Consider the following 22,159-nt stretch of genomic DNA (forward strand, 5'->3'; position numbering starts at 1 on the left):
TCATAGCTGTTTTAGTAGTGAGGGCATCCCCAGAAATCTACAATTAACTTCTGCTATGGTTTCTCAGAAGATTACTGCATTGATTACATTTCACCAACATATATGTCTTCTGCTCTAAGGAAAATAGACTAGAATGTAATTTTGCTTCGGCTGACAGGCAAACTCATTCCATGTTCCATTTTTGTTGCATATATCACATACTTTATTGTTAGAAAAATTCATGTCTTATAACTAATTAAACCATAAAGTGACTGCTTCTGAGAAGTATACCAGGTGTATACTTTCCTCCTTAACAAAAATAAAAAAAAATACAGATACTTGGTGGAAAGTTATTTGAGTGGGCAGAATTCATAAATGCAAATGACTCCAAGGCCAGAAAGGTAACCTTAGTTGCGTGATATGGGCTACATATAAGACATTAGGGAGGGGTGGGGGACTTTGGAAAGGAGAACATCATCTTGTCCATAAACTCATACAGATTTTTTAAAAAACACTATGCAGTCCAAACAAATGCATCTTGTTCCTAATTCCCAAATGCTAGTTATCCAAGCTAACTGTATTTAGTAAGTTAAGTTTCTATCATAAATGGTAAAACCTTAGAGAAATAAGTAATTGTGGAGAACTTCTAGTATACACTTGTCTAGCTGCCCAAGTTTTCATAGCTGTTATCATCCAGTCTGATTAGCTTTCTAATAAAGAAATCAGTTTCTAAACTAGTGCAGGGCTTTAATGTCTTCTGGTCACACAAGTAGTAAGGGACAGAACTAAGGCTTGAAATAAAAATTTCATGTACTTTCTCCCTTCCGGTTGGTAGGGTAGTCCCTTAATTGCTCCCCTGTTACTGTGTCTTGCCCCAACCTAGAAACAGCCTGTAGCCTGTGGCAGACTCTATAGTAAACTTAGTTGGTGTGGCAAATCAAGAGCTAGGAATCTGAAGACCTGGGTTGTAGCCTGAGATTGGAGTTGACTAATCAAGTGGCTAGATGTCAGAGGCAAACCTCAGGCCTGAACCTGCAACAAAACAAAACAAAACAAAACAAAACAAAACAAAACAACAAAATGGAAGTTTGGCTGCCTGATGTAACAAAAGTCAAATTCCTGAGGCAGGTGTTGTCGCAAAAGGAAAGATGTTTTATTCAGGAGCCACAGGACCTGGGAGAATGGTGGACGCTCCTCTCAAAGACCCAATCTATTTTTCTACTGAAGACTAAGGATCTTATAGGTATAGGGAGGGAAGGGATTTTTTTTTTTTCTATCCAATTATCTTGCTAGATTTTGGTACCCTTGGGTGCTATCCATTCATGTGTCTAGTTTTAGGCACATTCAGTATAATAACCTTCCCCTCTATCATTTTGGCCAGTGAGGGAGACTCCCTGGCATTCCAACTGTCTGTCTAAGGCCGTGGTCTGCAAACTGCGGCTTGAGAGCCACAGGCGGCCCTTTGGCCCCTTGAGTGTGGCTCTTCCACAAAATACCACGGCCTGGGCGAGTCTATTTTGAAGAAGTGGCATTAGAAGAAGTTTAAGTTTAAAAAATTTGGCTCTCAAAAGAAATTTTAATCGTTGTACTGTTGATATTTGGCTCTGTTGACTAATGGGTTTGCTGACCACTGGTCTAAGGTAACAAACCCAGGTCTTCAGGTTCTAAGCCCAATACTCTTATACGAAAGTCAAGATTGTTTTCTTTTAAGCATGATATCATGATTTCAATCCATTTCCCACAGGTCCTTTTAATGCTTGAATATAGGGTGTTTTAAGAGGACTGACAAAAGGACTCTTTTCCCTACCACCTCTTTTCTTTATAGGTTGCATACCAGCCGACATGGGCCTCACTGGGCTTTGCTGTGTTTGTAGTGGCATGGGGCTGTGAATGCTGTGGTTGCTTCAATCATTAATGCATTTCTACATGCCAGCATTGTAATAGACTTCCCTTCATTACAAAGCTTGGAAAAAGGCATTCTTTTGTTTTAGCATGTGTTATTTGTATTCTGTGGGTAAGCATTGTGTGTATGCCTGCAAAAAATATAGTGCATGTTCTTTGAAGGGAGTTGTGTGTAGCCTTTGCTCTTCCAATAAATCGTTTTTGCAAGAACCAGCTGGTATTTGAAGAGATGTTCCAGAAAGAAAAAGAAATGACAACTATAGAACATGGGCAAAGGTCTGGCAATGCACAAGCCCGATCTGGGGAGGAGAGAGGGCCCGTATGGTGGGAGCACAGGGGGAATTAAAGCAGAGCTAGGAAACCTGTCCTTTGTCAGGAAAAGGCTCTTGTGAGAAGTTAGGAAGACAATTTAGGGGGAAAAATACTAAGTAAATAAAATTTCAGCCAATACTTTTAATGAACTCACCCTTCTTTGGAATGTTTTGATTCTCATGGGGGAAAACAGAGATTGAGTCATTTATACAGCGAGTGAGAACTTTACGAAAAAGGAAACCTCAGGAGATGTTTGCCCTTTGGTGCTTTCTTCGGACCCAATTTATAAGCTCTGCAACATTGTCAGGAAAATGACCATTTCTGAGGAACTCGTTTCTTTTGCTTTCTTCATTACACAGGGCTATAAATTTCCACGACTGTGAGGAGGATTCCCTGACGTGGTTATCTGATGCAAAAGTCTGTTCCTCCCACTTAAAACAATAACTTTTCATGGCAGCTCTCCCTCCCCCTTCCTCACCTTAACTCCTTACATTTCACACGTAGCACTCTGACATTATAAGCCTTTTATTTTGTTTCTGCAAACTGATATCATCCTTGGAGCTAGGGCCATGTAACCTCTGGATTGCTTGGGTTCCTAAATACAGGCTGTGATTTGGGTCCTGGACAGCAGAAGGAGATGTTGAGCCAGAAGATACGGTTTTTGTTTGTTGTTTTTTTTAACTTAGTATGTAAATAATTAATGTTACATTTTCAAATAGAAAGTTGTGAACTACAGTGATTGTTTTTGTACAATGAACGCACTCTTCTTCCAGGGGAGTCACTGCTGAAAACCATTTTGTTAAACTTCTATGTAGGATGAACCTTTGGGGAACCAGTTCATTTTGTTCTAAGCCAAAACATCAATTTTCTGGCAAATCTCTCACACCCCCATTTTCTCATGGGCACTCATGCTATATAATAAAGAGCTAATGTGCAGATGGTCATCACACCCTCATGCTGTCATGCATAATGGCTCAGACACTCAACACTGGGGAGAGAGGAATAGGGACGCGCCAGGCACAAATGAGCTTGAGAGAGCGAAATGGGGACCAGCCAGGCTATGGCCCAGAAGAGGGACAATCTGCCTGTCCTGTGGTCCTGGGCACTAGCGCCTGGGGATGCAGCCTGGGAGAGGGACTAGTTGCATGCTCCACAGTCCTAGGCGCCAGGGCCTGGGGATGCAGTCTGGGAGAGGGATAAGCCGCCTGCCCCGCGGTCCTGGGTGCCAGTGCCTGCAGCCTTGGTGAAACCACCCACCCTTAGTTGCCTGCAGCTGTTGACAGCCTGGATGAAGCCAGCCCAGGTCCTTACTGCCTGTGGCCAGCCTGAGGGAGGGAAGTTCATGTCCTGGGTGCCTGCAACCATCTGGAGGGGAGAATCCTGGGTCCCGGGTTGGAGCAAGGCAGAGGTGGTTAAGAGTGATCAGGCCATCAGGGGAGCAGTTATGGGCAATCAGGCCAGTAAGGGAGTAATTAGGGGCGATCAGGCAGGCAGGCAGAGGTGGTTAGGGGTGATCAGGCAAGCAGGCAGAGGGGTTAGGGGTGATCAGGCAAGCAGGCAGGGAAGCAGTTAGGAGCTAGTGGTTCCAGATTGCGAGAGGCAGTCAGACATCCCTTGAGGAGTCCCAGATTGGAGAGGGTGCAGGCTGGGCTAAGAAACCCACCCCCAATACCTGTGCACAAATTTCAGGCATCTAGTTTTGTATATGCAAGCTGAGGCCCGAAGTGTTGGTGGCTGGCTTTGACAATCATCTTCAGGGAGTGTCTGCTGAGTAGCTCCCTGTTGTGGTGGAAAGTTCAGGAGTCATCAGCTTGCTCTGTGTTATTTCAAAGCCTGTCATTCATGGGTCTTCAGAGAAGAAATTTCCTTTTGTCTAAAAGCATCATCTTTCCATTTTCAAGAGAAAAGGAAAAGGCCACTTCTAAGGCTATTGAGTCTCCATACAGTCTTCCTCTTAAACAGCAGAGATGGATGAGATGTGGGAAGGATTATTTTACTGCTGATCAGAGCTAGGGCATTGAAGAGAGTTTCCATTTGGAATTCCCTCTACACTTTGGTGTCTATAGTTTCTTTCTCAGAAGATTTAGTTCATTGTTGGAGCTGATGAGTACAATTTTCACTTGTAATAATCCATTATAATATAATGACTATGCCAATTCAATGAATGCTGTCATTTGTATTATTGTCAAATATATTGTCCTTAGAAGTCTGCTGTTTTGAGATGGATCATATTACATTGTTCTACAAATTGATTAATTTATTTACCACATAGATACCCTGGAATCCCTAAAAGATATTATGAATTTTCTTTAGTCTTTCCTTTTATTATTTAACAATACCTCATATCAATACCATATCAGTGCTTCTTAAGTCATTGAAGCGCACACAATCTTATATATCATGAGCCCCTAGTTCAAGACCAGATCAAGATGGTGATTTAGCTTTTAAGTAATTAAGAACATTCAAGATGATTCTTTTTTATTTTATTACTAGAGGTTCATTGCACAAAGATTTGTGCAATATGCCTTCCTTCACCTGGCTGCTGGCACCGGGTTTCCTCTGGCACCCAGGACCCAGGCCTTTGCTCGGGTCACAGCAGAGAAGCCAAACCTCTTCAGTGCTTAGTCTTCAGTCTTTGCTTTGTGCCTGTGTATGCAAATTAACCCAACTTTGTTGGGTTAATTTGCATACTCATTCCTGATTGGCTGGTGGGCATCGTGGCGGTGCAGTCAATTTGTATATTTTTCTTTTATTAGTGTAGATGTTTTCCTTGCTACTTCCTGGAATTTGTAAATTTGCTGTGATATCCCTATTACAAAGAATTATCAAACTTGCTTTAACTGAATCTTGTTTCACAGTCTATCTAAATAACGGCAAAATGAATTTACCTCTAGGCCAATCTCTTGTTAGAGTTAAAAATGTGCTCTGTATACTTTGTTATAATTTTTTCTCTCCCCACCCCCTTTGCCTTTAAGGAAAGCAAAGGAAAATTTGTTTGGACAAAACAGAAGTTCTTCCAATGGCCATATAGTGTCTGAAAAAAAGCAACAGCTGGAGTTGGACTCAATTGTAGAAGAAACCGTAACAGGAGATTACGCCTTAGTCATAAATGGCCACAGTTTGGTGAGTTCACTTGAGGCTTTTGTTCTTTCTTTTTCTTCACCCTAATAATCATCTCTTTTGTGTTGTCATAATTTTTTTTGTGTGTTTTCTAAACAAATGACACTAATGGAAACAAGGCTTACACTTGATTTCCTGTTTGTGAGGTAAAAGGAAACTTTTAATATACATTTTATGCATTATTGCTTGAATTACCACAGTGAAGGGAGGATCCAAAAAAATACCAAATTCACAGTATATTAATTTTGTCTAACTGACTGCAGAGCATTTAGCAGTATTGTTTAAGTGCTTTCTGAGGGAGAATGTCACAGTTCACTGTTATTTAATTAAAGTAATGCAACTGGATGAATGTATTGCAATTATTGCTCTTGCTAATGTTTGTGATTTGCAGAGTACAGCCCGACCTTCATATAATTACCACTTCAAATTATTGTCATTAAGATACCTCTGGTGGTTTTTCTAAATAGCAGCATTTTACAGCAATGCCAAACAATTTACTTTGATTAGGAAATCTGGTTCTTGTCGTAATAGAATAAACTTGCATTGTACTTTTAATGTAATTCAGGTTCCAAATCTTGAACAAATATCAAAATGCTCTTCTGAGTTTCTAATTTAGAAAACAAATCTGTGATTGCACTCCAGCAAAGTTATCATTTCTATGCAAAATGAACCAATCTCATATTTTTCTTCCACTTTGGTGATTCCTCTTCTTTTTCGAACTTTGTAAAATAAGTGTATCTTCTTGTAGACATTTTCTTAGAGGACAAATAAAAGTTGGATCTGCATTACCTCCCCGTGATCAGCTGTCTGTTAGCTCTGAGGGCTCAGAGCATTATCCAGCTGGATTCCAGACATAATGATGTGTTGCCTTCTACACCATGGAAAGTTACAGAGCTCAGCTGCAGGCCAAGCTCAGTTGAAAGTTTGTCCAGATGACATGAACTTCTCCCTTGTACAAATGAATAGCAACTGAAAATTATAAACCTGTCACCTTGGAGTTGGTAGCCTCCAAGATGAATGGACCACAATATGGAAAGGGTGCCTAATGAGCTGCATTTTGGCTTTCCCTCAGGCTCAAAGAAGCCACTGTGTGGGGGTTAGAGTACTCAGGTGATACCATATACTATTCTGTCTTTGTTTCTAAATAAGCGAGCATAAAAAGCTAAGATAGATCCTCTTTAAGAACCCCCTCAGCTTCAATGCCTGAAGCTTGTGAAACCATGAAATGTCATTTTTCATTTAAGAACTGATCCTGTATCTGGTAGTATAGTCAAAAGCTTATTAAAACAAGCACATTATAATTCCAATTTGCTGAAATCTTGATGCTTTGCAGAATGTAACTGGATTTTTCTTTCTTAGAGTCAGGGGATCTAGGTTTTCACTTGTTGATAATAAAGAAAAAACAGAGAGAGAGAGAGAGCTGAAACCAGTTTGGCTCAGTGAGTAGAGCATTGACCTGAGAACTGAAGGGTTCCAGGTTTGATTCTGGTCAAGGGCATGTACCTTGGTTGTGGCACATTCCCAGTAGGGTGTGTGCAGGAGGCAGCTGATCAATGCTTCTCTCTCATGGGTGTTTCTGACTCTCTATCCCTCTCCCTTCCTCTTTGTAAAAATTCAATAAAATATATTGAGAGAGAGAGAGAGAGAGAGAGAGAGAGAGAGAGAGAGAGAGAGAGAGAGAGAGAGAGAGAGAAAGGGACCATTCTGGGAAAGACAGCCAGTTAGATACTTTCTTTTTCAGAAAGGGCATTTGTATTTGAGAGTGCTGACAATTCCCCGTAGGAGTTATAGACCTTGACATGAGAATTCTTTATTTCAGCACTTTTTGTTTGTTTGTTTGTTTGTTTGTTTTTATAGCCATTTGCCCTTTTTTCTAGACATGCCACTTGCATTTACTAAGCATGTCTAGGTCACAGTCCTAGAGCCCAAAGATAATGATATAAATAGAACATGGACCTTGCTTTAAGGATTGCCATCTGGTATGGAACAATTAATCTCACATACTATAAAGAGGAACAAACAGTGCTTTGAGAACTGAAAAAGACACATTCAGTTCTTTGTGGGAAAACCAGGGAAGATTCCCTGGAGGAAGTGATATTTTCAGGTAGAGGAGACAACAGTGCAAAGGTAAGAAAGAACCTGTAAAATTATGGAAAGAAGCAATTTGGAATAATGGGAGTAAAGAGAAAACTTAAAGGTAGTGGTAGAAGACAGAACTCAAAAGGAATATTGGGGCCAATTGTGAGGGGTTGTGAATATCTTGTTGAAGATTCATTCAAAGATGACTTAAAATTTAGGTGGATTACTGTTTCTGTTTATTGTGTTTATTACAGCAAGATGTGTACAGCAAGATGTTTTCTAGAAAAAAATCACACAATTAATTGAAAATGATTAAGCTCTATTTTCAGTTATTTCTTGGAATATCTAAAGGCTGTTATGTATTTGGAGAGGAGCAAGGGTGCAAATGGTTGAGGAACTCTATCTGAGACACCACCTGTTTTTTGCACACCACCCTTTTGTGCAGGCCTCTCTTGATTTCAATCACTATGTTCTTCAGTCTGATCTCCAGACTATCTGCTCTTCATTAATCCGTGCATTAACAACCACCACAACAAACACTAAATATACCAAACAGCAATGCAAATGAAACAAAAATTTCATCATGAGAACAAAGCACCATTTTGTAATTATTATTATTGTTTTTTAAATCCTCACCTGAGAATATTTTTTTCATAATTTTTTAAAAATATATTTTATTGATATTGTATAGAGAGGAAGAAGGGAGAGAGATAGAGAGCTAGAAACATTGATGAGAGAGAAACATTGACCAGTTGTCTCTTACACACCCCCTATTGGGGATGTGCCCACAACCAATGTATATGCCCCTGACCGGAATCGAACCTGGGACCTTTCAGTCCACAGACCGAAGCTCTACCACTGAGCCAAACTGGTTTCGGCTTTTCCATTTTTTTAAAAGAGAGAGTGGAAGGCGAGAGAGAGAAATAGTGATGTGACACATTGATTGGCCGCCTCCTGCCCACACCCTGGGCCAGGGATCCAACCTGCAACCTAGGTACATGCCCTTGACCAGGAATCAAACCCATGACCCTTTGGTCTATGGGCTAATGTTTTACCTATTGGGCCAGGGTAGAAATCACCATTTTGTAGTTCATTCTAAATTTGGTGATACGGTGACTAGGTTCTGTCTTTGGCTTTTCCTTATTTTGGAGATTCTGGAACTTCTCTGGCATTTAACTGTGTCTCCCATTCAACACGATAATGTGTCAAAGAGGACATGCAAGAGTACTGTGTCTTTTATTTTCATTCTAAAATTTCTTGGCCTTTAGTAGAAGTTTAACACTCATTTCTTTAGTTAGCTGGTGTTACTTAACATAAATTTAACTGTTTAGAAAATAAATCAGTTGAGAAATAAGAAATATGCTTCCCAAGGGATGCCTTTGATTTACAACTTCTTGTTCTCCTCTGTATTTTTTTTTTTTTTAATCACAGGCTCACGCCCTAGAAAGTGATGTCAAGAATGATCTCCTAGAACTCGCCTGCCTGTGTAAGACTGTGGTGTGCTGCCGAGTCACGCCGCTCCAGAAAGCCCAGGTAGTAGAGCTGGTGAAGAAACACAGAAATGCTGTCACTTTGGCCATAGGCGATGGAGCCAATGACGTCAGCATGATCAAATGTAAGGGAACATTTGCTCAGTGGGGCATGCTGCATACTTGAAGTCCTCAGCTTCAGCATTGAGCAGTATGCGATGGAGACTCCATTACAACTGCATTTTTCTCAGCGGTTCTAAAATGAATACCCTGGCTCCAACAAGTCCACCATTATTAGCATTCATAAAAAACCCCACCTCCTTCTCTGTAATTAAGTAATTTGTGTATTTTTAGGCTAGAAAAGGACATTGGCACAGGAGGAATGAACACTGGTCCCACAGTCCCAACACTTGGGTTTAGTCCCAGCTTTGCCACTTACACATTGTAAAACCTTGTGCAAGTTATTGAACTTTTCTGTGCCAATGTCCTCTTTTGTAAAACTAGGATAAATATCCATCATGAGTGGTTCAGGAGATCGTGTATGTGAAAATTATTAATGCCATAGCTCTAAGGTTCTTGTAAATAAATCATACCATAAAAGAGCAATGACAAGTTCCCCAAAGAGATTGTGTCTTTGTTTGGGGAATGAAAGTGTTCTTTTTCTCCTCTTCAGGCGCTCACATTGGCATTGGAATCAGTGGCCAGGAGGGACTGCAGGCAGTCTTAGCCAGCGACTATTCATTTGCACAGTTTCGATACCTCCAAAGGCTTCTCCTCGTCCATGGAAGGTGGTCCTATTTCCGGATGTGCAAATTCTTATGCTACTTCTTCTATAAGAATTTTGCATTCACACTTGTGCATTTCTGGTTTGGTTTCTTCTGTGGCTTCTCAGCCCAGGTTGGTATTAAAAAAAAAAAAGACTTTTTTTTTTTTCCTTTATAAAATCTCTAGATTATAATTTACTATGCTTCATGGCTTTTTACTAATAAATAGTGACACTGTGGCAATTACGTAATTGATTTGAACTTTAAACCCAAAAAGAATATATATTTAGCTAGGATTTTTATGTATTTTTCTCTTATTTACATAGCAACCAATGAGTACTCATTTCTTCAAGTTTTTGCCTGATGACAGGTAATCTTGATAGAAAAATTTTAAATCAGAAGTCTGAGAAACAATGACAAGAAATGTTGAGGTATATTTTGGGAAAATGGTCCCTCACTCAACACCCTGAATGTAAATATTTTAAATCAGGGAGAAGTAATTGATGCCCTGACATCAAGAATGCTTTGACAGCAGTTCATTGGCTAAAAAATTGCTGTATAGAGTATGTTGGTTATAACAAAGAAAAATTAGCAAATTTATAAATCGGGATTCTATTTTTATATCCACTCATCTTTATTTTAAAGGATATTACTTAATTCCATAACTTGTATATTAGTAGTTTTATTATGAGAGTAAATTGTGAAAAGGGAGACCTATAGTATTTAAATATACTTATGAATTAAAAACTACATTAATGTTTTAAACAACAACAAAAGAACAAGATTGTCCTTGAAAACGAACTGGTAGTCATAACTCTCAGAAATTTCTTCAAGTATTTTTCCTTCCTCTTGGTTTAATCACTGGTTTCAATGATATGCATGAAGCTGCTATTTTCAATCATTTTATTTTAAAAAAATTGAGTATGAATGAAATATTGGCATTTTATGTTATCTTATATGGGCCAAGGGAGATTAGCAAATCCTTTTTGCAATAAAAATAGATGTCATACATCTTTTTCTTTTTCTGAGAAGTTGAGATTTCTTAAAGTGAGGCACACCTGTACCCATTCCTAATTTTCTCTTTTAAGGATAACATTCTCAGAACTAAAAGAAGTTTCTGTTGATTATTTTTGCTAATCTATAGGCAGTTAAATAAAGCAAAGTCTTGATTTTATCTCTACTTTGAGAAGACATTGGGGTAGAGATATTTACCGTATTTTTCGGACCATAAGACGCTCCGGACCATAAGACGCACCAGTTTTTAGAGAAGGGAAATGAAGAAAAAGAGATTCTGAAACAAATAGTGTCCTAAAATATTTTATGTGCATTAAAACCCAACATCACAGTCATAAACACATGTAATCAACCCTGTAAAGTAAACAGCAGCATTTAGAACCATTTTAGAGCCGGGCAAGCACACAGAGACCACACAGAGCCGGGCAAGTAAAAAAACTTTTTTTTTAAAGTATATGTGTAGGCTGTATTTGGACCATAAGACGCAGGGACTTTTCCCCCCCACTTCTGGGGGGAAAAAAGTGCGTCTTATGGTCCGAAAAATACGGTACCTGCTTACAATTTCACCTTTGTCCAACAAAGACAGGTGTGGGGGTATGAACTATGCCTTCCTAGGTGGGTGACTAAAAAGCAAGGCTGTTTGCTAAGCAGTGTTTCTGAGAGATCCAGTTTTCATACTGCAAAGGTCTGACGCTTTAGAAAAATTACAAAATTATGAAAGGATGTCCTAATCCTCACATAGACCTCTGTGGACACAGACAAGTTATTAATGATGTGTATGTATACATACACCAAGCTTGGATAGGCAGGTTTACTGCCAAAGTTGTGTTCATTAAAACTTTGAAGTTGAAATTTATGTCCTATGACTTGTACCCTCTACATTTAGGTGATTTTCTGCTCTGCTTTTAAGATCTGATATAATTGGTCAGAGTCAGATGTTAAGCAATTATTCTTTTGAAGTCTCTCACCAGTGTTCACATTTAAAAAGAGAACAGCAAGGAGAACAATAAGACATTTTTAAATCAAAGACATGGTTTAACCCATTTGTCTCCAAAGACACGGTTCAACCCAGTTGTAAGACAGACCACCTATCTGCAATGAAGTTTCTCAAGTGTTTGAATTGTAGATGGGCAGAGCCCCTAGCCAGGATCCCACTGTTGCAAGTAAGAATGAGATGCACCAAGAATGAGATCCAGTATTGGTTCCTGTAAGCCCCACCCCCTTCTCCATCTTTGTTTGAGCCTCTGCAGATTTCCCCAGTGATTCCCATGAGGCAAGAATGAAATAGACCTCCCAGGAAGTGTCCTGTAGTACTGGGAGAGCTAGGTGTCTGCCTGGCCCTCTCTTTTCTCCAGTGGAGAAACAATAGGCCCCGAGGGACCCTCTGGGTACAGAGCTGTGCCACCTGGGTGAGGGGCGATGCAGTCAGAATGCAGTCCCTTCTCTTTCCTTTGGATGTGGTCCTTCTCTGTCTCTGTGGTCCCCAGTGGTGCTTTAGCCTCATCCTTCTGCTCTGTGTCTTCTTGTGAGGGGAACTGATATTGGGAATGACCTCTGTTGCCATCTTAATGGCATTATTCCTGAAGCCATTTTTCCCCAGAGAGAATTTATATGGCTTTTGCCAGTTTTCTGGGGATACGGCCTGCTTGAGAGCTCTTTCTCTCTTGAAGTATTTTTTTTTAATCTCGATTTCAAATCCAGTGAGTATAATTTGTCGTTGAAATTTTTAGGAGAATTTTTTTTTCTTTGTCTAACCATTTAGCTAGTACCAAGGTTGATGCCAAGTACATTTTCCTTCAGTCCCTCTCTGCAAGAAGATTTGTTTCTCCTTTATTCTCACGCTAAGGGGTTATTCCTTTGCTGCTTTTACTTTATTAGATTCCTCATATGGTCTAATCTTGGCATCGGTAATGGTCTTTCTTACAATATATAGTGTCTTAGAGCCGAAATTTGGTATTATTACTCAGAGTGACTTGGCACAGAGCCCTGTTTTTCTTCCCCCAAGTAACATGCATAATGTCCTGTAGAACAGGACCCACTTTGGAAAATTCTGGAATAGATGTTCCTATGGCCACAGTTTTAAAACCTGACATAGCCCTGCTGTTTAGTTTCATATTTTGGAAGCAGTAGGTGTATGAATGACAAAATGATGCTAAGAATACTTATCTCCAAAGAAACAAGCTATTTCTTTTTCCCTCTTTCAGAAATTTCCATTTTCTTTTTTTTTTTTTAAGAAAAAATATTTTAAATATAATAATATTACTAAAACTGTACCAACATAGTATTATATCACAAAAGTTGTAGGAAATATTAAAAATCTGCAAATAACAGAATTACTTCTATTATATTCTAAAATATTTTTTTTCTGGCTCTATATTTTTTCCATCAGTTTATGTTGTTTATTATGTATATTCCACAAATGAGTGAGATCATGTGACATTTATCTTTCTCCAACTGGCTTATTTTGCTTAGCATAATGCTTTCCAGGTCCATTCATGCTGTTGCAAATAGTAAGAGTTCCTTCTTTTTTTAAAGCAGCGTAGTACTGCATTGTGAAGATGTATCACTTATCTTCTGATGGTCACTTAGGCTGTTTTCAAGTCTTAGCTATTGTAAATTGTGCTGCTATGAAACATAATGGTATATTTCTGGTTGGTGTTTCTGATTTCTTGGGATATATACCTAGAAATGGGGTTACTGGGTCAAATGGGAGTTCCACTTTTTATTTTTTGAGGAAACTCCGTATTGCTCTCCACAGTGGCTGCACCAGTCTGCATTCCTACCAGCAATGCATGAGAGTTCCTTTTCCTCTACATCCTCACCAGCACTTGTATTTGTTGATTTGTTGATGATAGCATTCTGACAGGTGTGAGATGATACCTCATTGTTGTTTTGATTTGCATCTCTTGGATGAATGACTAAGCATGTTTTCCTATGTCTTTAGGCCTTTTTTATGTCCTATTTTGAAGTGTCTATTTAGATCCTTTTTCAAAAATTGGATTGTTTATTTTCCTTTTGTTAAGTTGTATGAATTCCCTATAAATTTTGGAGATTAAACCCTTATCAGAGATAACAATGGCAAATATGTTCTCTCATGCAGTGGGCTTTCTTGTTGTTTTGTTGATGATTTCATTTGGTATGCTTTATTTATTTTGATGTAGTCCCATTTGTTTATTTTCCCTTAGTTTCCAGTACTCTGGGAGCTGTATCAGTAAAGATATTGCTATGACATGTGTCTGATATTTTGCTGCCTATGGATTCTTCTAAGATTTGTATGGTTTCCCATCTCACATTTAAGTCCTTTAGCCATTTTGAGTTTGTTTTTGTGTATGGTATAAGTTGGTGGTCTAGTTTTATTTTATTTTTTGCATGTTTCCGTCCAATTCTCCCATTTATTGAAGAGACTGTCTTGACTCCATTGTATGTCCTTGCCTCCTTTGTCAAAATATATATATATTTTACAGTGTAAAATTTTTATATTTAGAATTAGGCAGCTGGACCCAGTTTAGATTATTCCAATTTTGTTGGCAACATCCAAAGCATCATAGTCAGGAGCCAGTTGAACATATGCCTTCTTCTTGCCATCAGGCCTGATCAGGGTGTTGACCTTGTCCACATCGATGTCATAGAGCTTCTTCAGAGCCTGTTTGATCTGGTGCTTGTTGGCCTTGACATCCACAATGGACACAAGTGTATTATTGTCTTCTATCTTCTTCATGGCTGATTCGGTAATCAGGGGGAACTTGATGATGGCAGAGTGGTCAAGCTTGTTTCTCCTAGGTGTGCTCTTCCGAGGATATTTAGGCTGCCTCAGGAGCGTTAGTGTCTTTGGCTGTCAGAAGGTGGGTGACATGCGGATCTTCTTTTCTTTGTGGCTGTGGATGACTTTCAACACTGCTTTCTTTGCCTTCAAAGCCTTTGCTTTGGCTTCGGCTTTGGGAGGGGCAGGGACTTCCTTCTTCGCTTTCGGCGCCATCTTCGTAAAAAAAAAAAGAAAAAAAGAAAAGAGAAAAAAAAAGCCCTTTGTCAAATATATATTTTTTATATCAATCTTTATTGTTCATATTATTACAAAGGTTCCTCATTTCTTCCCCCTTCCACCAGGTTCCCACCCCACCCTCCACCCCCCTCCACCCTCCATTGTCCTCATCCATAGGTGCACAGTTTATGTTCAGTCTCTTCCTCCCTCCCTTTCCCTGAGAACAGTCAGTCCACTCCCTCCCCTTTGTCAAATATTAATTGAGCATAATGGTTGGGTCAATTTTTGGTTCTCTGTTTTGTTCTATCGGTTTATATGTCCAGGCAGTTTTGAGAACAGTGGCTTTGTAGAATAGCTTGATATATGGTATCATGATCCCTCCAACTTTGTTCTTCTTTCTCAGGATTGCTGCAACTATTTGGGTTTTTTTTTCTATTCCATATGAATTTTTTGAGAGTTTGTTATAGGTCTGTAAAATACGCCATTGTTATCTTAGTGGGGATTGCATTGAATCTATAGTTTGCTTTGGGTAATATGGACATTTTAATGATCTTGATTCTACCAACCTATGAACGCGGTATATTCTTCTTCTTCTTTTTTTTTTTTGTCATTCTCTATCTCTTTTTTTCAACATTCAAGTACAGGTCTTTTACCTCCTTAGTTAAGTTTATACCTAGGTGTCTTAATTTTTTTTGGTGCAATAGTAAAGGAAATTTTTATTTTTTTAGTTTCTCTTCCTGTAAGTTCATTATAATATAAAAAAGCCATTGATTTCTGGGTGTTAGTTTTGTATCCTGCTACATTGCCAAATTCATTTATTAAGTCTAGTAGTTTTTTGATGGCGTCCTTAGGATTTTCTATGTATAATATCATGTCATCTGTGATAATGACAGTTTTACTTTTTCTTTTCCAATTTGAATGCTTTTTATTTCTTCTTCTTGTCTGATTGCCATGGCTAGCACTTCCAATACTATGTTAAACAGGAGTGGTGAAAATGGGTGTCCAATGTCTTGTTTCTGTTCTTAAGGGAAATTGTTTTAGTTTTTGCCCATTGAGTATAATGTTGGCTGTAGGTTTGTTATATATGGCTTTTATCATGCTGAGATATGCTCCTTCTAGTCTCACTTTGCTGAAAGTTTTTAATAAAAAATGGGTGTTGGATTTTGTTGAGTGCTTTCTCAGATCTATTGATATAATCATGTGATTTTTATCTTTCAATTTATTTATGTGATGTATCACATTTATTGATTTGCAAATATTGTACAACCTTGCATCCCTGGAATAAATCCCACTTGATCATGGTGTGTGATATTTTTAATGTATTGCTGAATGCAATTTTCTAATATTTTATTAAGGCTTTTAGCATCTATGTTCATCAGATATATTGGCCTGTAATTCTCTTTCTTTTTAATGTCTTTATCTGTTTTTGGAATTAGGCTAATGCTGGCCTCAAAAATAATTTGGAATTTTTCCTTTCTCTTGGATTGTCTGAATAGTTTGAGGAGTATAGGTGTTAGTTAGTTCTTCTCTGAATGTTTGACAAAATTTCCCTGTGAAGTGTCTGGACCTAGGCTTTTATTTGGTGGGAGTATTTTTTTTTTTTTTTTTTACTGATTTTATTTCATCAGTTGTTATTGGCCTGTTCAGGTTTTCTGATTCCTTCTGATTCAGTTTTGGGAGATTATATTTTTCTAGGAATTTGTCTATTTCATCCACATTGTCCAACTTATTGGCATATAGTTGTTCATAGTATTTTCTTACAATGCTTTGTATTTCTCTGGTGTCAGTGGTTACTTCTCTACGTTCTTTTCTGATTGTATTTATTTGTGTCTTCTCCCTTTGTTTCTTGATGAGTCTGGCTAATGGTTTATCAATTTTGTTTATCCTTTTAAAGAACCAGCTCTTGGTTTCATTGATTTTTTTGTATTGCTTTTTAAGTATCTATGTTATTTATTTCTGCTCTAATATTTATTATTTCCTTTCTTCTTCTTACTCTGGGCTTTTCTTATTGTTTTCTTTCTAGTTCTTTAAGTTGTAGTAATAAGTAGTTTATTGCTAATTTTTCTTCTTCTTCTTTTTCTTTTTCTTTTTTTTTTTAAGTATGCATGTAGTGCTATGAATTTTCCTCTCAGGACTGCTTTTCCTGTGTTCCAGGGATTTTGGGTTGTTATGTGTTCATTTTAATTTTTTTCCAGGAAGTTTTATTTTATTTTATTTCTTTCTTCATCTTGTTGTTAAGCCATTCATTGTTTAATAACACGCTATTTAGCTTCCATGTGTTTGAATATTTTTGGGTGTTTTTACTGTAGTTGATTTCTAATTTAATTCCACTGTAATTTGAGAAGATGCTTAACATGATTTTAATCTTCTTGAACTTGTAGAGACTTCTTTTCTGTCCTAACATGTGGTCTATCTTTGTGAATTGAGAAGAATGTATATTTTGCTACATTGGAATGATATGTTCTATAAATGTCAATTAAATCCATCTGATCCAGTGTGCTCTTTAGAGACTCTGTTTCCTTATTAAGTTTTTGTCTGGAAGATTTGTTCAGTGTTATCTAAGGGGTGTTAAAATCCCCTACTATGACTGTATTGTTGTCGATCTCTCCATTAAAGTCCTCTAGAAGCTTTTTAAAAATATATATATTTTTAAATAGGTGCTCCTGTATTGGGTGTGTATATGTTTGCCAGGGTTATATCCTTTTGTTGGATCGATTCCTTTAATGTTATGTAGTGGCATTTGTTGTTTCATGTGAAACATATTCATTTGAAAGTCTATTTTGTTGGATTTGAGAATTGCTACTCCAGCTTTTTTTTTCTTTTCCATTCGCATGTAAAATATTTTTCTATCCCTTCACTCTCATCTTCTGTGTGTCTTTTGTTTTGAAGTGGGTCTCTGGTAGACAATATATAGTTGGGTCATGTTTTTGTATCCATTCAGCTACTCTACACCTTTTGATTGGAGCATTTAATCCATTTACATTTAGGGTTATTATTGATAGGTACTTATTTATTGCCATTTTAATTCAGTATTGTTAGGTTTCTCTCTCTATTTCTTCTACTCATTATAGCAGTCCCGTTAGCATTTCTTATAATTCTGGCTTGGTGGTTATGTACTCCTTTAGTCTTTTTTTAAATCTTGGAAGCTGTTTATTTGACCTTCTATTTTGAATAATAGGCTTGCTGGATATGATAATCTGGTCTCAGATTCTTGCTTTCCATTACTTTGAGTACATTATGCCATTCCCTTCTGGACTGTAGAGTTTCTGATGAGAAATCAGATGTCAGCCTTATGGGGACTCCTTTGTAGGTAACAGTTTTCTTTTCTCTTGCTACCTTTAAGATTCTCTCTTTGTCTTTAATTTTGGCATTTTAATTATGAAGTGTCTGGGCATGGGCCTGTTTGGGTTCTTCTTGTTAAGTTGAGCCTCCTGAACTTGTGACTTTTTCCTTTACCAGGTTAGGGAAGTTATTTTGGCCCTTATTTCTTCAAATGCATTCTCTATTTCTTTCTTTTTGCCTCTTTTTGCACACCTGCTATTCTAACATTGTTATGTTTCATGTTGTCCCAAAACTTCCTTAAGCTGTCCTCCTGTTTTTAAATTGTCTTTTCTTTTTGGTTCTCTGATTGAATGATATTTTCTACTCTGTCTTTTAATTCACTGATTTTATCTTCAGCTTCCCCTAATCTGCTGTGTATTCCTTCCAATGTGTTCTTTATTGTGTTATATTATTCTTTATCTCAGACTGTTCTTTTTTCATAGTTACTATATATCTTTTTTTCATGGTGCTGAACATTTTTATCTACTCTGAACTCTGTTTGAGATAAATTTCTTTATCACTTCTCATTTATCTCTTCTTTTGAAGAATTCTCTAGTTCTTTCATTTGGGGGTTATTTCTTTGTTTCCTCATTTTGGCTGTCTGTTTGGGTTTGTGTCTATGTATTAGGTAAATTTCTCTATACCTTTCCTTCTCTAGTGCAGGGCAGTGTTAACAGATGTTTCTGACTAGTTAGATCCAGCAAAGACTCAAAGCCTCTAGAGCCTGCCTCAGCCTACAGATTGATAGAATTCTGACTTAAATTGCTCCCAAGGTAATTGTCCTCAGATGTGGAGAGAGTGTTTTTTAATAGGGTGGGGCAGTTGCTTCTGCCTGGAGGTTGTTAATCTCTTAAATTTTAATCTCTTAAGTGGCCTCAGGGCAAGCTGTTTTCCAATAGGTGTGTCAACTGTCTTCCCCCCATGCAAGGAAAATGTCAATATGTGAAAGATGTCCTCCACTTTGTGTGAGAGAATGACTCAGCCCAGGAAACTTGGGGTATCTGCCTTCTGAGCTCTATCCTCCGAGTCCCCAGTCCTACTTTCTGCTCTCACAGCTCCGGTCCACTTCATCCTCCCTCTGCCAGAGAAAAAGCTGGGTGGCTCCACAGGGAATTTTGTGCATTGACCCTTTAAGAGGGTGCCTGAATTTTCAGTTTCACTCCCTGGAAGTGAAAAGCACCCTGCTGTTTTTCACAGCTAGATGTTATGTGAGTTCCCTTCTCAGTTGTGGTGCTCTCTGCTGGGGGGCACAGCCTGGGGATTAGATCCTAGAGTTCTCAGTGGCAATCCCCGACAGATGAGATATCTCTCTGGCACTTCAGTTGCTGTCTGTGGGCACCTGGCTAGTTCTTTCATGCCTCTGTCCCTCTACCAGTCTCTATGTGGTCTCCATTTTTGGTTCTTGGGTATCAGGATTCTCTCCTGTGAGTTTTCCATTGATTATTCAGGAAATTTTTCTGTTTTAGTTGTAATTCCAGTTTGTTCCTGGGAGCATGTCCGTGCAGCATCCACTTACTTTGCTGCCATTTTTAATCTTCAGAAACTTCCATTTTCTTTATTAACTCTAGACCAACAGACAAAAGAGCCCTCTGTTTAACATGCTAAAGTGTGGAGTTTTACACTTAAACTTTGGCCAAGTTTTTCCTCTATCCTCAAATATTTTTTCTGATTATAAAAATAATTATACATGATATATATCCACTTTTATGTATCTGAGACCATACTGTTTGCATCTTTCTTATTTAATCTGAATAATTCATTCCTTGCCCATGGCTGAATCAAATTGCTAGTAGAAATATTTGTTTACCATCTGGGGAAGAGAAAACAAAATGATGAATAGAACAAGTCCCTACACACCTGGAACTTATTTTATTATTGAGAAATAAAAATTGCACAAACGAGTCCAATAGAAGTACTATAACTGAAGTCAATACGAGAGCATGGGAAGGAGAAATGCGTGAGGATTTGGGATAACTGCAGGGGCTCAATCTCCAGTGAGTGCGTGAATGGTTTCAAAATTAAGTGGAGGTGAGGCCTAAATATCTAGCTATGTTTGGGGATTCAGGGGCTAGCTTCTGTAAAGGTGCGACTCTAGAAAAAAAGGAAGAAAACCCTCCCCCTCATACTTGAGAACTTTCCAACTGTACAGCAGTCAGCTGAACTTGAAATACCTTTTTAATTTCTAAAATTCCATTTAACATCAACTCCTTTCAGAAACACCTTTTAAAAACTGCCTGGTATTGAAAGGGGATCTTACTCAACAGTGCTTTGTACAGCAAGCAGTGTCTTCTAGAACAGGAGATATTCCATTATAAATATGGAAACTCTGGTGTTTCCCACCCCACAGGTGGTCTGGTGAGTTAGTGAGAATGAGAACCGGCTGTGAGGGCAACTCCGAAGTGGAACTGGGATCATTGTTTCTTTTCTATTTCCTGTTTTTCACTAGAAGTTTCTGATTAGCAACGGGGTTTAACTGAAAAATCTATTGGCATTTTTTTCTTAGCCCTGTTTTTCTAAGGACAATATGCTGTAAATGAAGCAAGTGAAAAACACACATATTTGGGAAAGACACTGGTCTGCTGGGAACACAAATTTTTGAATAGGGGACATTTCTGTAATCACACTTCCCCTCCCACCCGGCATTGAGATCATTTAGTTGGCTTTGGCCTCTAAAGTCATGTGTTGGGTGACAAGGCTTTCTTACCCTCTAAATCCCATTAGACAGTCACTTCCAATCTGTTAGTGGAAGTCAGCTATCAGGCCTCTATCTTCTGCCATCCCTCCTCAAAATTCCTTAAGTAGAATTGAAGGCTCCATGTTGAGATGGATCCAGTAGTCATAAAATTCTAGGGCCTAGCAGATTTCAGAAGTAGCAGGTGTGAGTCTAGAGGCTCCTCCTTGTAGGCCTGATCATTAGTCACTTACCTGTCCCATCCTGATAGGAGTGAGACTCACACAGACATTTTTCAACACCAAACATACAGTCTTTGAATTCTAATTCATTTAACAAGAATATGGCTGAAACCGGTTTGGCTCAATGGATAGAGCGTCGGCTTGGGGACTGGAAGGTCCCGGGTTCGATTCCTGTCAAGGGCATGTACCTTGGTTGCGGGCATAATCCCAGTAGGGGGTGTGCAAGAGGCAGCTGATCGATGACTCTCTCTCATCGATGTTTCTAACTCTGTATCTCTCTCCCTTTCTCTCTGTACAAAATCAATAAAATATATTTAAAAAAAAATAAAAAAAGAATAAACTGAGTGGCAATTTAGGGCCAAGTGCTCTGCTGGTCTCAAGGGACACCAGAATGAACCAGAAAGATATAGTTTCTGTCCTCAGGGAACATACATTTTGGGAACATTATTATTTTCATAAATGTGAGACTGATGTTAAATAACTCCATAGATAACTTTCTCTTATTTTTCCACCAAGACGTGCTTGTTTTTTTTTGTGTTTTTTTGTTTGTTTGTTTGTTTTGTTTTTTTAATTTAATTTGTAATGGATGTGCCATGTCTTAGGGCCAACTCTGTCCAATTTCAGCATGATTCATAAGCACCTAAATATTTCTTCCCTGCACCTCTTAACAGACTGCTTTGAAGTAGTCTACTCTGCAGCCGAAAACATCTGACCAAAAGTAAACAGATTGTGCTTTCTTACATATGATGTTGACTTTTAAAAACACCAGTTTAATTACTTAATGAAATGACATGTGCTTTTTCTTACTATGTTGGTCTGTCTCTTGGAGCCTGGTAAATTTTATCCAGCCTCTTATTCTCTGATGATATCCATGGCAGATTCTAGCCAATGCCCCATCCTGGTAGGTGGGCTGGGGCAGATGTGCAAGCAGATCTAACTGTGGTGTGCGTGCGAGGCTCAAAAGGGCCAGTGGGTGGTTTCATTCACTGCCTGTGGGATGATGGCACTGAGGACATGTCAGACGAAGGATGATGTGATGCAGGCTGGGCTGTGCTTGCTTCCCGGACTTTCATCTGATTAACTTTAGTACCTCGACTCTGTTGTGATTGCTCTGGGACACAGGAAAAAATCTGCCTGGGAAGAACCACACTCCTTTTGCTTGCTTTCTTGAGAGAAACAGCTGGGACACAGAATAAAAATGTATGCTTTGTTGAAATCTAAAATCTTTGCTTTGGCAGGGAGTGTTGGGGATGAGTTTAGCCCTTTATTTTAGAAAGGAGGAATCCAAGTTGGCCAAGAACCAAGAA

At 38.5% G+C, this 22,159-nt stretch overlaps 1 protein-coding gene and 1 pseudogene across 6 annotated transcripts in view; one reads left to right on the plus strand and one right to left on the minus strand.

Annotated features, from left to right (window-relative positions):
• ATP8B4 (ATPase phospholipid transporting 8B4 (putative)) overlaps positions 1-22,159 on the plus strand; it is a 229,102-nt gene that overhangs the window by 180,793 nt on the left and 26,150 nt on the right. For all 6 annotated transcript variants that reach the window (XM_036442585.2, XM_036442537.1, XM_036442619.2 and 3 more), the window contains 3 exons: positions 5,169-5,316; positions 8,824-9,007; positions 9,535-9,758. In XM_036442585.2, coding sequence (XP_036298478.1) covers positions 5,169-5,316; positions 8,824-9,007; positions 9,535-9,758 — 556 coding nt within the window. The remainder of the gene's footprint in view (positions 1-5,168; positions 5,317-8,823; positions 9,008-9,534; positions 9,759-22,159) is intronic.
• On the minus strand, positions 14,096-14,615 carry LOC118721530 (annotated as a pseudogene).

This window comes from Pipistrellus kuhlii, unplaced genomic scaffold, assembly GCF_014108245.1.
Source record: "Pipistrellus kuhlii isolate mPipKuh1 unplaced genomic scaffold, mPipKuh1.p scaffold_m20_p_1, whole genome shotgun sequence".
Taxonomy (NCBI): domain Eukaryota; kingdom Metazoa; phylum Chordata; class Mammalia; order Chiroptera; family Vespertilionidae; genus Pipistrellus; species Pipistrellus kuhlii.